Source organism: Molossus molossus, unplaced genomic scaffold (assembly GCF_014108415.1).
Source record: "Molossus molossus isolate mMolMol1 unplaced genomic scaffold, mMolMol1.p scaffold_m16_p_22, whole genome shotgun sequence".
NCBI classification, from domain to species: domain Eukaryota; kingdom Metazoa; phylum Chordata; class Mammalia; order Chiroptera; family Molossidae; genus Molossus; species Molossus molossus.
The window spans coordinates 32,793,507-32,809,693 of record NW_023425358.1 but is presented as its reverse complement, the minus strand read 5'-3'; the positions used below and the strand labels follow the sequence as shown (position 1 = coordinate 32,809,693).

The following is a 16,187-nucleotide window of genomic DNA, read 5'->3' as shown; positions in this document are numbered from 1 at the left end:
TGTCTATATATCAGTGTGGGGGAGGGTGCCTGTTAGATTCCCGATCAGGGTGCCATGGTTGTAGGCTAGATCCCCAGATGGGGCATGGAGGGGGCAGCCAATCTATGTTACACTCCTACACTGATGTTTTTCTTTCTCTCTCTGTCTCTCCCTCTCCCTTTCTCTCTCTAAAAGGAAAAAAAAATCAATCAATAAAAATCTTGTAAAAAAGGTAAAAAAAAAAGGGTAACTTCCATTCAGCAAGTCATAATGCTACAAATGAATTTCAAGTCCTCATTCCTATTCAAGAATCCTAATACACACAAAAAAAATCCTTTCTATCTACAGTCTTCAGAAATCATGGTTAATGCATTATTTTACCTTTGCCATCCACTCACATCATGAGTGATAAGTAAATCAGACAAATAGAGAACTCAATCAGAAATACCCAAAAGCTCAGGTTTAAAAGTAATGAAAAGAAAGAAACATACGACGATGCATCTCCCGGTAAAGAATAGTCAGTGCCTGCAGCGAGTTGTCATCTGTAGGTTCAAGGGCTGCCACCTCCTGTGCCAAGGTGAAGGCTTCCTCTTGCTTTCCAGTTCTCTGTAAACCAATTGCCTTTAAAACCTGATAGAAAGAGAAGACAAATCAGGTTAAAAAGGAAATACGAACCACAGAAAGCCAATTTGAAAGCACAGGGAAAGTTGTAAGGTATGCTTAAGTTGTAATTCAACTACACCATTTTACTAAAAATATAAGCAAATCAAGATTCTTTCCTATTTCCTATTATTAAGAACACAAGCCCTGCCCTGGTCCAGTGGCTCAGTAGGATGGAGCATCATCCCAATATGCCAAGGTTGTGAGTTCAATCCTTGGTCAGGGTACACGCAAGAGGCAACCAAGGAACGCGTGAATAGGTGAAACAATGAACTGATGTTTGTTTTTCTCTCTCTCAAATCAATAAGCATGTCCTTAGATGAGGATTTAAAAAAAAAACACAGAAAAAAACAAAATATTGCTTAAAAGACTCTGTATAAGTAAAATAATTACATTAGATAAGTTATGTTCAAAGAAATTAATAGCTAGCTTTTAAATAAATACTACTGATGGCATTTAAGTGATCAAAAAAATACTCTGAAAATTACTAGAGATTAATTAAACATCTTTCTCCTTTAAATTTCTCTGAAATTAGAATATATAACCCAACAAATATAAGTAACTCAAGGGCAAATGAACTCACCTTAGCACAATGAAGATCCTTATGTTTCTTCAATAGTTTATCTGCTTGCTGAATTGCCATTTTATTATTACCATTATCAAGATAATCTATGAAAAGAGAAATTATGAGTTATATTCCTTCAACAATAGGTTGAAAAATGAACAGGCTAGTATGAAATGTTTCAGAAAGTATATTAATTCGGTATAAAAAACATCATGGAGCCCTGGCCGGTTTGGCTCAGCAATTAGAGCATTGGCCGTGGAGTGGAGAGTCCCGGGTTTGGTTCCCGCTAGGGGCACGTGCTTCGGTTGCAGTTTGTCCCGGGCCCTGGTTGGGGTCGTGTGGGTGGCAACCACTTGATGTGTCTCTCTCATGACAATGTTTCTCTCTCTCTCTTCCTCCCTCTCTGTCTGAAGATAAATGCAAAAGTGTCCTCAGGTGAGGATAAACAAATACAAAAAAAAAATCATGGAGCCCAGCCCAAGTGGCTCAGTGGTTGAGCGTCAACCCATGCACCAAGAGGTCACCGGTTAGATTCCTGGTAAGGGCACATGCCCAGGTTGTGGGCCCAATCCCCAGTGGGGGACATGCAGGAAGCGGCCAATTGATATTCTCTCTCTTCGATGTTTCTATCTCTCTTTCCCTCTCCTTTTCTCTCTCTCTAAAAATTAATAAAGACAAAAAAACCATCACGGAGCTCATTTTAACTCTAAATGATTAGAAAGGTCCAAAATACCACCTTACATCCCTACAGCCATCTCTCATCCATAAGCAATATAATCCAGTTATATTAGTCCTTAATGAAGATTCAAGACAAAACATTTAGATGACAGATGACATTAATATTTTCACCTATGAAAAATAAGCAGGGCCCTGGCCGGTTTGGCTCAGCGGTTAGAGCATCAGCCTGCGGTCCGGAGAGACCCGGGTTTGGTTCCCGCTAAGGGCATGTACCTCAGTTGCAGTTTGTCCCCGGCCCTGGTTGGTCGTGCGGGAGGCAGCCACTCGATGTGTCCCTTTCACATCGATGTTTCTCTCTCCCTCTTCCTCTCCCTCCCTCCCACTCTATCTGTGCAAAAAATGGAAATATGTCCTCTGGTGAGGACAAAAAAACAAAACAAAAAAAATAAATAAGCAGGTTTAGTCACCCAAAAAGTAAAATATTTTTTTTAAAAAAACCCTTTCGCCCTGGCCTACAGACTGAAGGGTTTGGATTCAATTCCCAGTTAAGGGCACGTACCTGGGTTGCAGGTTTGATCCCCAGCCCCAATCAGGGTTATCTGGGAGGCAAACAATCAATGTGTCTCTCTCACATCAATGTTCCCCTCTCTCTCTCTCTCTCTTTCTCTCTCTCTCTCTCTCCCTCTCCTCCCTCCCTTCCACTCTATCTAAAAAAATCAATGGAAAAATATGCTTAGGTGAGGATTAACAACAAAAAAAGAACCCTTTCTAGTATCCAAGCTTTAAATTTACCAAATAGACCATGTTTCTTCAATAAAATATTTAATGAGTAGTTACTTTACCATAAAGTATAATTCTTTGAATTAGTAAATATAAGAAAGTTTTACCCATGGGAAGTGAGAAAAATTGGAGGAGATGAAGTCCAATAATATCAGGAGTGGTCAAGAATGCAGGGGAAAAGAGCACTTTCCAACACTGATTGAAAGAGAAACTAGCAATGACTTTGAAGAACAACTGATTTCTAGGTTCCCTAAGCTATGTGTCCATTCCTGATCTTAAAGAATATGGGGACCTGTTATAAGATTGTGTTAAGGGAAAAAAGTAATCAATCATTATTCAAAGTCTAACAAAAGCAAAGATTCATTTCCAGATGAGATTTAAAAGAAAAATGAGAGGCATTTTAAATGGGAAACAGTGATAGCTGTTTATAGTATAGAAAGATGACTAAACACAGGCCAACCACAACCTACTACTACTAATTTCAGGTCCCTCTTTGCATATCAAGGTCCCATATCAGCATATAGGCAGAGGACAAGGCATACATAGACAACTCAAAATAATCTATTTACCCTGGCCGGTGTGGCTCAGCAGTTAGAGCGTCGGCCTGCGGACCAGAGAATCCCAGGTTCCCTTCCCGCTAGGGGCACGTACCCAAAATTAAAAAAATAATCTATTTAGCAACAATGAGAGAGCAAAAGCAACTTGTTCATTGCTAGTAGAAATGCAAACTGTTACAGCCACTTTGGAAGACAGTTTGGCAGTTTCTTTAAAAACTGAACACACTGCCTGGCCAGTGTGGCTCAGTGGACTGAGTGTCGTCCCATGGACTGAGCAGTCCCAGTTCGATTCCTGGTCAGGGCACATGCCAGGGTTGTGGGCTTAATTTCCTGGTTGGGGACGTGCAGAAGGCAGTCAAGAGATGTTTCTCACATCAATGTTTCTATCTCTCCCTTCCTCTATCTCTAGAAAATCAATAAAAACACATTCAAAAAATATATACATTGAAGAGCACCAATAACACTAGATAAAAACATTTTAAAAAGCCTTACTCTGGAAGGAATTACGATGTAAGGGAAAGGGTCAAAAAGAGCCTACTATCGAGAAAAGCACAACCTACAAAGGAAGATCAAAGACTTAATAATCAGGTAAATAGACTGAAAAATCAAAGAACTCGAAAAGCATATAATCTCAGCCTGAATACTCAAATATCTAATATCAGTTTTCTTAAATCCATAGCTCAGCCAACAGGCCTTTATTTGTCCTTTACAGAATATGACAGAGATACTTCAGCTCTATAAGTGACACCTCTTCCTAAAGACCTGATGCTGATCTCATGCTGAGTCAGTTCTAAATTACTTCTGACTCAGTCCTACAAGATTCCAGGTTTACAGAACATATCTTGAAGCTTTCTCAAAAAGTGGACATCTTTGATGAGATGCCATATCTGAGGATCTGCCCATAAGTGGATCAAGCCAAAGGTCAGGACTACAAGGCTACTAAACTTTCCCCTCTGTAGTTAACAAGGCTCTAAAGGGAAAGCTAAAGCTCATTTGGAGGGCGTTACATGTAAGTCTGAGGTTACCAGTAGCAGCTTAGGAATTTCCTTTTTTTTGACCGAGTCTTAATTAGGGATGCAAGTTGGTTGATGGTGAGTGAAGAAAAGGAGTTATCTCTTGTCTCTTCATTCACATAACATTTATAAAAGAAATTTTAAATGTCATATTACCTTTATCAAAAAATGAGGGGGTGGGCAGTGCTGATTAAGCTTGTAGGTAGAGGCTAATGACCTCTCAATCCTCTAGCCACAGCTTGGTGTGGCCACAAAGTCAACATGTTGAGCCCTGGGTAAATTAATAAGCAGAAGAAAAAAAGTCTGAAGAACCAAGCAGAGAAAAGAATAGACACACAGAAAGAAGCAGAGATGAATGTCTGAAAAAGAAGCTTCTGATCCTAACAGCTTTCCAGTTTCCATGAGGCCCTAAACCCCTGCCTTCCTGCCCTCGGCTCTCACAAGGGTTTATGGCATCCTCCCTTTACCAGAGTTGGTATCAGTGGGTTTCTGTTCCTTGCACCCAAGAGTTGTTGTTTTTTTTTTTTGTTTTTTTTTTGGTACGTGCTCCTAGCCGCTAGGGCCTAGCAGGAACTGAATCTGAGACTCTCTGGTCCGCAGGCCGACGCTCCAACCGCTGAGCCAAACCAGCCAGGGCAAAAGTTTTTTTGTTTAACTAAGACACTCCACCACATTCAGCCTGCTGTCAGGCTCCCCTTTCCTGGATGCCTCTCTCGGTGACTACCAATTAACTGGTTGCTGAGTCTTTTGGGAAAAGTTTATATTCATTTTACATTACTGACTCTGGATATAAATTATGTAACCCTTGGAGAAAACAGGCCAAAAAATATGATATCCTAAGTCTGTCTTTTTAATAAGTCTTTTTAAAAACTACCTTAAGCCTGACCGGTGAGGTTCAGTGGACTGAGCATCGTCCCATGGACTGAGAGGTCCCGGTTCAATTCCTGGTCAGGGCACATGTCCAGGTTGCAGGTCAATCCCCAGTAGGGAGCATGCAGGGGACAGCGATCGATGTTTCTCACATCAATGTTTCTATTTCTCTCTCTCCCTCTCTCTATAAAAAAATCAATAAACACATATTTAAAAAATTAAAAATAGAAACTAACTTAGGGTGACTGTGATTTGATCATAAAGATTGGTGTTGTTTCCTTAATAACAGGAGTAAATCAAAATCAACCATCCACAAATCAGGCAGAGGAAACAAAAGATGATGCATCAGGTCATGGCCGGTTTGGCTCAGCGGTTAGTGTTGGCCCAAAGACTAAAGGGTCCTGGGCCAACCAGTCAAGGGCAGATACCTGGGTTGCAGGTTTGATCCCTGGCCTCTGTTGGGGTTATGCAGGAGGCAACCAATCGATGTGTCTGTCTGTCTGTCTCTCTCCCCTTCCCTCCCTCCCTTCCACTCTCTCTAAAAATCAATGGGAAAAAAAAATATATATATATATATACACACACACATATATTCTCCAGTGAGGATTAACAACCACAAAAAAAAGACGATGCATCAGTTAAAGCAATGTTTTCCAAAGCATGGGTAACAAGCCAACCAAAATGTTTTTAGGTGGTCCTTGCAGACAGCACTAGATAATACTCACAATGAGAAAGTTGGTATCTTAATATTTCCTTTATATTAAGGAGATAGTCTGTTTGGTGTTAGCCTGCTACTTCTTAAGTACTTGCTAATGCCTTTTGTTAACAGGGAAGGAAAAGGTCTCAGATTCAATTTCACAAGTACCAGAATCTAGTTAAGACTTTTTGTTTTGCTTTCATTGTACTTATTTTTATGGTTTTGTTGTCTCAGGGCAAGTAACAGGTTTCCCATTAATGACAATGATATAGATTGCTTTTATATAAATTTAAGTTTAAAAATCAACAGCAAGCCATGACGAGTTTGGCTCAGCGGTTAGAGCATCAGCTTGCGGTCCAGAGACCTGGGTTCGGTTCCGGCTAAGGGCACGTAACTCGGTTGCAGTTTGTCCCCGGTCCTGGTTGGGTCGTGCGGGTGGCAACCACTCGATGTGTCCCTTTCACATCAATGTTTCTCTCTCTCTCTTCCTCGCTCTCCCTCCCACTCTATCTGATTTTTTAAAAAATCAACAGCAAAAAATGTTACATAAATAATAATACAGATAATACTATAATAAAGCTAAATAATCAGATTAGGTAAAAGAATGATAGAAATTTAGGGAACATTATGTTAAATCACTGGCAAGAGACTATCAAAATCTGCTGAATGGAGTAAGCCACCTTCCTGGCCAACATTTCCAACAGAAGCTCCTCTTCTGTGCAGATACAGACAGACAGCTGCAGGCCCTGACACATGTCGGCCTATTGTCTACTTGCCCTGAAGAAGAGGTCCTAGGAATAATTTGTCCAGTCATATTTATGGATACTGGCAGTAGGAAAGGGATCAGTCTTACAAATAAAAAAGGAAATCCTTAAGATGTATGGTCTTGCAGCTGCCATGCAAGTCTTCAAAGCAGCTGAAATGACAACCTGCAGTGTTTCCACTTCCTATAAGAACTTCAAAGACTACTCAAGACACTGCTCCAATTTACTGAAAAAAAAAAACGAATACAGCTCAGCGGTTGGAGCACTGGCTTGCGGACCAGAGAGTTCCAGGTTCGGTTACCGCTAGGGGCACATACCAAAAAAAAAAACCACAACAAAAACTGAATACAAGCTAGCTCTTTAGTTAAATTACAATGTTCTTTGCTTTAAAATTCTAAATGTTTGTGATTGGAGCCTTGTTTTTACCAGGAATACAAATGGTAGGTGAGAGATACTTTCAATCAACAAGCCTTTAATTAAATACCTACTGTGTGCAAGATGGGGTGGAGGTTGAACTTAAAAATGAATAATGCCTCCTAACTGATCATCTCACATGCTACATTTGTCCCCTTTTAAGTTACTCCCCCCCCCCCCCAAAATTCAGAGCTGTCTTTTAAAATGTAAGTCTGGCCCAGCCGGTGTGGTGGCTCAGTGGATTGAGCATCATCCCATGCACCGAGAGGTCACTGGTTCAATTCTGGGTCAGGGCACATGCCTGGGTTACAGGCTCAATCCTCAGTGGGGCACATGTAGGAGGTGGCTGATTGATGTTTCTCTCTCACATCAATATTTCTCTCTCTCTCTCCCTTCCTCTCTTAAAAAAAAAATCAATAAAACATTTTTTTTTTTAATCTTTCTTTTCACCCTGGCCAGTTTTGCTCAGTGGTTACAGCGTTGGCCTGCAAACCAAAGGGCACGGGTTCAATTCCGGTCAAGGGCACATACCTCAGTTGTGGTTTGATCCCAGCCCTGGTTGGGGTCGTGCGGGAGGCAGCCAACGGATGTGTCTCTCCCACATCGATGTTTGTTTCTCTCTCTCTCTCCCTCCCTCCCTCCCACTCGATCTGAAAATCGATGGAAAAATATCCTCGGGGTGAGGATTTAAAAAAAAAAATTTCTTTTACGTTTAAAATGTTTTTAGAATTTAAAAGCTTAAATTAAAGCCTTTAAATGGTCATAATTTCAGAACATAATAGGTTATGCCAAGTGACTTTTCTACAGAAAGTCAAGACGGTCTTCACTAACCAAAACGCCCTGCTACTCCTTAAGCAAAACAGGACACAACTTGCACAGCTAACACTGCCCAACCAAAAGCTCAGAATAAACACCACACTGGACTGAAGACTCAAGAGCTTTTACTGATGAACCATAGCAGCAGAATAATTGCCTGAAGGTTGGCAAGGCACCAAAGGGAAATGTCCTGACTCACCAAAGAATTGATTATCAATCAGGAAACACAGCTGGTAAATATGTTACACCTGATCCAGACTGGAGGAAGACTGCAAACTAGTAAAACAGATTAGAACAAGGATCCTCCTCTCCCTCTAACCACTAAAAACATTTTTAAATTAATAGTAATGGTAGAAGCCCTGCCCACCAAGTCACATGAGAGTACAAATCTGTTGAGAACCACATAACACAAGAGAATCATTTTAGAAAAAGGAAAATGAATAAGTAGGTGTTCTCGTAAGGTCATGGGTAATTTTTAAAAACCAAAAATGCAATACCCAAACTTACAATTTATAAGTAACAAGATGCACTCTGAAAATGTTTCAACTAATCACATTTCTGCACAGGAAAAAAAGATTCTAACGTAGATACCGAAATAGAATTTCAACTCCCCACATCTCATCCCACCACAATTTTACAATTATTCACCCTTACAGCCCTGTCCACTTCTACCCCAAACAATATTCAGCAAGAGCTTAAGACAGTCCAACAATTGTAAAATCCTAAAACCTTGGCAATATAAATAATGCTATACAAAGATGGTGATACTGCTGAATCTGACTCCATAAAGGGCTGGACTCTCCAGTGAGAATGCCTGTGTCCAGATGCCCGCTCTGAGCAAGTTCACCTCTGGCCTTTAGCTCACTAGCACAATAATCTTACCTACCAATAAGCACAATTAAGCACTGGATGCTGACGGTCCTTGAACTTTTGGCTGGTGGGCAAGCAACACCATGAATGAGTTTGTTCATTTGTCCGCTAGTGAATGCATGAGTTCAAGGAACAATAGTGGTTTGGGGTACTAATGCATTTGAACACAAAAGCAGGGGTTGTACCCAAGTGTGGAGGTCAAAAGTCAAAAGTGCTGAAGTTAAGGACAGTCTGTACCCTTTCTTTTCCTATTCCTGCCAGTTTACATTAATCACTTTGGAATTCCTAAAAAGCCTCTTCTAATCATCTTCCTATCTAACTATAACAAAAGTTACTAATTCTGGCTTCACTTTTGAGAAAATGATATGTCCCTTCTGGTTAACATATCCTGATGTTTAGAAATGTTAAATGGACAAGATTTTTCTTCTTGGACAGTTCAAAACACTATTAATTTTAAATGACTTATGGGGTATCAAAGGCATTTTCTTTGGTCTTTAAGAACAATTTTAGAAACTCAATTATTCTTAAAAGTATTGAATCTTGCTTTTGGGGGAAGACTTTTGCTGTGTGTTCGCATCATTTGCCTTCACTCAGCATTCCAAATAATTTGATTTGGGGAAAGAAGAGGAGTCTCACCTAACTTTTTGACAGTTGACAATGCTTCTGGGTCCTTTATTTGGACGGGAGAGTTGGTAAAGTGAGTGATAATACTATTTTTGGAAGACAAGTAACTGCCCTTCAGTGTATAAAAGGGAAGGGGGGACAGCGGACAGGACGACAGAAATGCAAATTCTCAAAGTGAACCTCGCCCAGAAACGCTTCCATAAAACTTTTGCCCACCAAAAAAAGAAAGAAAGAAAGAAATGCAAATTCTCAGGCACAGCCCCATATCTGTATTAAGAACCAGTAGAATAATAGAACGTTCCATTGGCCAGGTAGCCCATTGAAATGTATAAGGAATTGCAGAAGGCATTGAGTATGGGGCAGGTTTATTGAAACACTATGGTCCTTGAACCTGGGAGACCCAGAGACCCTTTCAGAATACCTATGAGGTGAAAAACTGTCACAATAAAACTAAGATGTTACCTGGCCTTTTTCTCATTCTTAAAGTGGGTTTTCGAACAACATAACTGAATGAACAGAAAACAGAAGCCCACGAGAACCTACTTGTCTTTTATCGAAGATGACCATTTCTAATGTACTATAACATATGAATTATAATAAAGATGACTACAGCCTGGCCAGTATGGCTAGGCGAATTGAGCATCATCTGATGGACTGAGAGGTCCCGGTTCAATTCCTGGTCAGGACACATGCTCAGATTTCAGAATCAATCTCCAGTGGGGGGCATATAGGAGGCAGCCGATCAATGTTTCTTTCACACATGGATGTTTCTAGCTCTCTCTTCCTTCCTCTCTCTCTAAATAATCAATAAAAACATATTTTAGCCCTGGCAAGTTTGACTCAGCAGTTAGAGCATTGGCTCAAGGACCAAAGAGTCTGGGGTTCGATTCCTCAGTTCTGGTTTGGTCCCCAGCCCTGGTTGGGGTCATGCGGGAGGCAGCCCATCGCTGTTTCTCTCTCTCTCCCTCCCCTACCCGCCTCCACTCTTATCTGAAGATAAATGGAAAAATATCCTTGGGTGAGGATTATAAAAGATATATATCTTTTAAAGATGACTATATACCAAAAAAGTATTGAATCTTTTTAGTTAAAAAATAAAGTCTGCAGGCAGCTGCTGCACAGAACTGGAATGAGCCACATCCTGTAAACCCTGGGTTCAGTTCTTACCCTCAATTACCTTTGTATATTTCATCCTTACCCTCTGAAAATATGGACCAGAGGGCTTAAGAAGATGCAGCCCTGGGAAGTGTCAATTGGCAAATCAGTATCTTCAGCTCAAAGTGGGGTGGTTTCTAGCACAGTGGTTAAGAAGGTGCCCTGAGACAGTCCACAGGGTTCAGATCCTAGCTCCACCGAAAGTTAGCTGAGTGACTTCAGACAAATTAACATATTAATAAAGCCCAACTTCCTCATTTATGAAAAGGGGTGGGGGTAGGCAGGACTGGAAAAAAACTATCCACCTCATGAGAATGTGTGAAGATTAAATGAAATAACCCATATAAAAAGCCAAGGGCAGTAACTGACGTAATTCGCAGTCTATACACATTAGCTATTATTACCTATCTCACAGGGTTGTTTTTAGAATCAAATGAGGTGTGAGACTAAAGGAGCATACCAATTACAAAATCAAAGCAGAACCATTGTGCCAGAAACATACAGTTATCCCCTCCCCCAAAAAAGTTAAATGATCTCAGCCATGCACAGAAGCTTCCACTTAGCAACACCCACGCTAGAAACACGAGGTCTAATTTTGCAAAAACCACTACTGACCTTGAAGCCTTCCTCACCCTTAACTGAGACTGACCAAGACCACACCATCTAAGAGGAAAGGAGATGCAAAAGGGACCACGGTCCAATCACAGAACATCTCCGCTATCGAAAAGGTGTTTCTCCCTGACTCAAATTTGTGACTTTGCACAACCGGGGGAGCAGGATGACACCAAGGTCTTCAAGCCTGGGGGCTCAGGCAGGCGTTAGGGATGGAGGGGGGTCCACTCAGCACGCGAAAGCAAGCTGCACCGAAAACCAGAGAAGCTGCAGCAAGGAAATGCCCTTGCAGCAGCCCTGCAAGACCCTCCGCGGTGAACTACCAGTCTCTCACCGCTATTTTGGGCCCAAGACCCCCTTCCCCCGCCCCCTTGCCTCCCACGTGTGCCCAGAACAGCTGTTTCTCCACCAAAGGGCTCGGAATCGGGAGCCTCAAATCCGGGCCTGCTCCGGACTCGATCTGGGTGACCTTGTGTCAGCCCCTTCCCCTCTTTGGACCTGTTTCTCCACGTGCACCGAGCACTGCTAGTCAGGCAACCCCCTCGGCCCCGGCCCCGTAAGTAAAAAACCTTTCGTGGGGAATATTCCCTCCAGCAGGGTGTCCCACCCCGACGCCGGAGTGAGCTTCCACCTGCGGGGAGATCTCGGGTCTCCCTTGGTGTGGCCCCAACAGACGCAGCCCACGAGCAGCGCAGGTCTCAGCGAGAAGAAGGGTCTCCTAGGGCCTGCCTGTCGGGCCCGCTCTGCCGACCTGCCGCTGCCAGCTCAGGGTTCAGGAAGGCCCGCGGGCGCCTACGCGAGGCCCGCGGCTGCGGCCTAGAGGCCCGCGCGGCCCGCCCCCGGCGCCCGCGGGCCCCGCTCCCGGAGCCTCAGCGCGCTTTCTGGGCCTTTACCCCGGCCTCGGCAGCCCTCGGCGCTTCCGGCCGGCGACCCGGCCGGCCACAGGCACTCACCGTAAATGGGCCGGAGGCGCCTGTCGTTAGGGTCCTGCACATGGCCCCGTGTCGCCATGATGACAAGCGCAGAACCACAGTGCGCACGCGCGGGGCAGGCCCCCGGGAAGGGGCTGTTAAAGGGCCAGCGCGGATCTCGCTTGTCTATCGCGATGGGTTGCGACGGAACGCACCTGCGCGGAAAGCGATGCTGTACCCCACCCCCACCTTCGCACCCCAACTTCCTGTTCAATTGAAACTTGTTCTCCTCTGTGTTGGTGGAATCAACCTAGCGGGTAGAGGCAGCTGCTGCCGAGGTAGTAGAAGAGGCTCTTGCTGGTGAAATCTTTTCCGAGTCACCTACTGGGGTGTGAGGACAGGAAGGGAGAAACTCTTGGTGAAAGTTGGGGCTCGGCCCCTCCTGCTTATCCTATTTATCCTCTGTGCTGAAGGACCAGTTAGACTTGTCTTTGGTTGATTGTTGAGGAACCGGGAACTCCTCTGGGAGAATGAGTTCCAGATTCCTTCATCCCTCTCCAGGTCAACTCAGCCAACTAGGAAGCATCTTAGATGAATAGTGATCCAGGCAATTATACCTCAATTAAGCTGGAGGAAAAGTAATTCAGTCAGTATGTGTTGCAAGCACTTTAAATGTATTATCTCATCAATACTCATAACAACCCTAGTATCTTCCTAGGAGGTAGATATTATTATCTTCTTTTTTAGCAGTAGGTTTATTCATACATATAGTTATTGAGAGCCTGTTGGGCGGCATGCTCTGTTGTAGGCGGGAAGGATTCATCAATAAATAAATAGACAATCGTTGGTGGAACTTTACTTATAGTGGGGGAGACAGACACTTAAATGAGTAAAATCGATGTATGGGGTGGGCAAAAGTAGGTCTACAGTTGTGAGTATGAGAAAGACTTAATAAACCTTTAGTAATCTGCATATCTTTTTCCATACAAACAACTGTAAGTCTACTTTCCAATCCTGTATATTAGATAGTGATAAATGATACTGAGAAAAGTAGAACAGGAGATGGGGTTGGGAGGTGGAGGTTGGAGGAAGGAAACAATTTTATGTAGTGTGGCCATGGAAAGTCTAGCTGAAAAAGTGACAGTTGTCAAAGACTTTAAAGAAAGTAGGAGAGTGTCCAGCCCCTGTGGCTCACCGGTTAGGCGTCAACCCATGCATCAAGAGGTTGCAGGTTCAAGATGTTGCTAGTTCAATTCCTGGTCAGGGCACATGCCCAGGTTGTGGGCCAAATCCCCAGCTGGGGGCATGCAGGAGGCAACCAATGGATAATCTCTCATCAATGTTTCTGTCTCTCTCCCTCTCCCTTCCGCTCTCTCTAAAATCAATAAAGAAGCCCTGACTGGTTAGAGCATCAGCCCAAGGACCAGTGAGACTCAGTTCTGATCAAGGGTACCGACCTCAGTTGTGGTTTGTCCCTGGCCCTTGTCTGGGTTGTGTGGGAGGCAACCAGTGGATGTGTCCCTGTCACATTGATGTTTCTCTCTCACTTAATCTCTCTCTCTCTCCCTCCCTCCCTCCCACTCTATCTGAAGATAAATAGAAAAATATCCTTGGGTGAGGATTAATAAATAAATAACATAGCAGTGAGTTATAACCAAAAGTATAAAATAGACATTCATGAGCCCATGCTGATATAAATTATTGAGTAAATGGGGAGAAGAAACTAATTTTCATTACAGAATTTTAAGCAATATGTGTAGATACTTCCCCCATCAAAAAGTGAAGCTTAACTTTCCCCTTCCCCCTTGATGGTGGGCTGGAATTATTTACCAATTTCCAAAGAGTTGCATATAGAAAGAGAAAAATAATAACAGTTGAGACCTTAATTAACTGATCAAAGTTAACATTATCAGTGAAAATTTATGTTGATATCTACCCCAATATGATGTGACATGAAGGGAACTAGACTTTTGTAGTAGTTTTCCACAAAACCCATAAACCCAGACTATTGATAAGGATATCATTAAACACATCAAATTGAGCAACAATCAACAAAATACCTGACTAGTACTCTTCAAAACTATCAAGGTGGTGAAAAATAAGGAAACAATGAGAAACTGCTACAGACCAGAAAAATCTAAGGTTAAATGACAACTGAATATAACATGATATCCTGGTTGGGATCCTGGGGCAGAAAACGGGCATTAGTGGAAAAACAGTTAAAATCCAAATAAAGGCTAGTAGTTAGTTCTTAGTCTTGTGCTAATGTCATTTCTTATTTTGATGAATGTGATGTATAAGATGTGGACATTAAGGAAAACTGGGTGAGGAATATCTAGAAACTTTCTATAACCTCTTTTCAGCTTTTCTGCAAATCTAAAATTATTCCAAAATAAAAGATTTTTTTAATGCATCATTTTTAATAATTGGCAAGAGGGCTACTTTTAAACAACCAAATGCACTAGAAACCCTAATCCCTGCTCTGTCCCAAGGATAGCTAAGAGAGGAAATTCCAGTAGCAAGTGCACAGAGAAATTCTTATTGAAGATGAAGGTCTCTTAATGAAGATATAGCCTGTGATCCTTGGAAAATCCTTCCTAAGGCTTTGGAGGCTTTAATGTACCCCAGATAGAAAGATTGTCCTTGGGGTGGGTGGGGTGGGAGGGGGATTTCTCAAAGTGTGGTCCCTAATGAGCAATATCACCTGGGAAACTGTTAGCCATGCGTATCCTAAGGCACTGCCCCAGATCTACTGAATCAGAAAACTCTGGCGATAGGTCCCAGCAATCTGTATTTGTATAAATCCTCTGGCAATTTGGATTCGGACTAAAAGTTTGATTCTTCTGCTTTAAGTCAGAGGTGGACAAACATCGACCCTGGGCTAAATCTAGCTTATTACATGTTCTTGTATAGCCTGTAAGCTAAGAATGGTTTTTAATTTTTAAATTGAGGGGGGGGGGGGGTCAAAAGAAGAATATTCAATGACATGTGAAAATTATATGAAATTTAAAGGTTAGTGTCCACAAACAAAATGTTATAGCTAGAACACAGCTGTGCCCATTCATTTAAGGATATTCTATGGCTCCTTTGGTGCTACAAAGGCAGCGATGAGTTGTTGAAGCAGAGACCATGTAGCCTAGAAAGGCTAAAATATTTACTACCTGTCCTGTCACAGAAGAAGTTTGCCAACACCTGCTCTAGGATAAAAGAAGGCATCTAAATACCCTTGGGGTAGAGCTGTCAGGTAAAATAACAATGTGATATTTGGGACATATTTATACTAAAATGATATTAATTACCTGAAAATTCACATTTAACCAGGAGTCGTGTGTGTGTGTGTTTCTTTATTGAGAGAGAGGAAGGAAGAGGGAGAGAGAGAAACATCAGTGAGAGAGAATTATTGATTGGCCGCCTCCTGCATGCCCCACACTGGGGGATCAGGCCCACAACCTGGGCATGTGCCCCGACCAGGAGTCAAATTGGCAACCTCTTGGTGCATGGGTCGATGCTCAACCAGTGAGCCACACCTGCCGGGCCCTGTATTTTTATTTGCTAAATCTGATAACCCTAACCCAGGGAGAACTCCATGTTCCCAAAATCACACTAACCAGTAAGAATGAAGGTCAGGCCCTGGCTGATGTGACTCAGTTGGTTGAGCATCGTCCTGTGCACTGAAAGGTTACTGGTTGGATTCCTGGTCAGGGCACATAACTAGGTTTTGGTTCACTCCTGGTTGGGGTGCATGTGGGAGGCAGCAGATTGATGTTTTGCTCACACATCGATGTTTCTCTCTCTCTCCTCCCTTTCTCTCTCTCTAAAAATCAATTTTTTAAAAAATCCTCACCTGAGGATATTTTTTCAAATATCTTCAGATAGAGTGGGAGGAGGACAGAGAGAGAAACATTGATTTGAGAGAGACACATCGATGGGCTGCCTCCCGCCTGACCCCAGCCAGGGCCGGGGACAAACTGCAACCGAGGTATGTGCCCTTGGCCAGAATAGAACTTGTGACTCTTTGGTCTGTGGGCCTACGCTCTAATCACTGAGCCAAACCAGCCAGGGCTAAAAAAACAATTAAAAAAAAACATTTTTAAAAAACGGGATGAAGGTCAGGAGCCTCAGGTAAGCTGATCCCAGGATCACTGAGATGAGGAGGCCAGGTATGACCGGGCTCAGGTTGGGCTAAGAGGAACATTTGTTCATGGTTAGGGCAAATAAAAGA

General features: G+C 42.7%; 1 protein-coding gene across 3 annotated transcripts in view; it reads right to left on the bottom strand.

Moving 5' to 3' along the window:
- The window catches only part of NAA25 (N-alpha-acetyltransferase 25, NatB auxiliary subunit), a 92,128-nt gene that overhangs the window by 53,811 nt on the left and 22,130 nt on the right, over positions 1–16,187 (bottom strand). The window contains exons 1-3 of one of the 3 annotated variants that reach the window (XM_036277062.1): positions 12,008–12,116; positions 1,223–1,308; positions 471–609 (exon numbers count right to left, since the gene is read on the bottom strand). In XM_036277062.1, the coding sequence (XP_036132955.1) occupies positions 471–609; positions 1,223–1,308; positions 12,008–12,065 (283 nt within the window). In that variant the 5' untranslated portion in view covers positions 12,066–12,116. Of the gene's footprint in view, positions 1–470; positions 610–1,222; positions 1,309–4,388; positions 4,411–12,007; positions 12,117–16,187 lie in introns of those variants that run through there. The other 2 variants (XM_036277064.1, XM_036277063.1) reach the window with 2 other exon arrangements.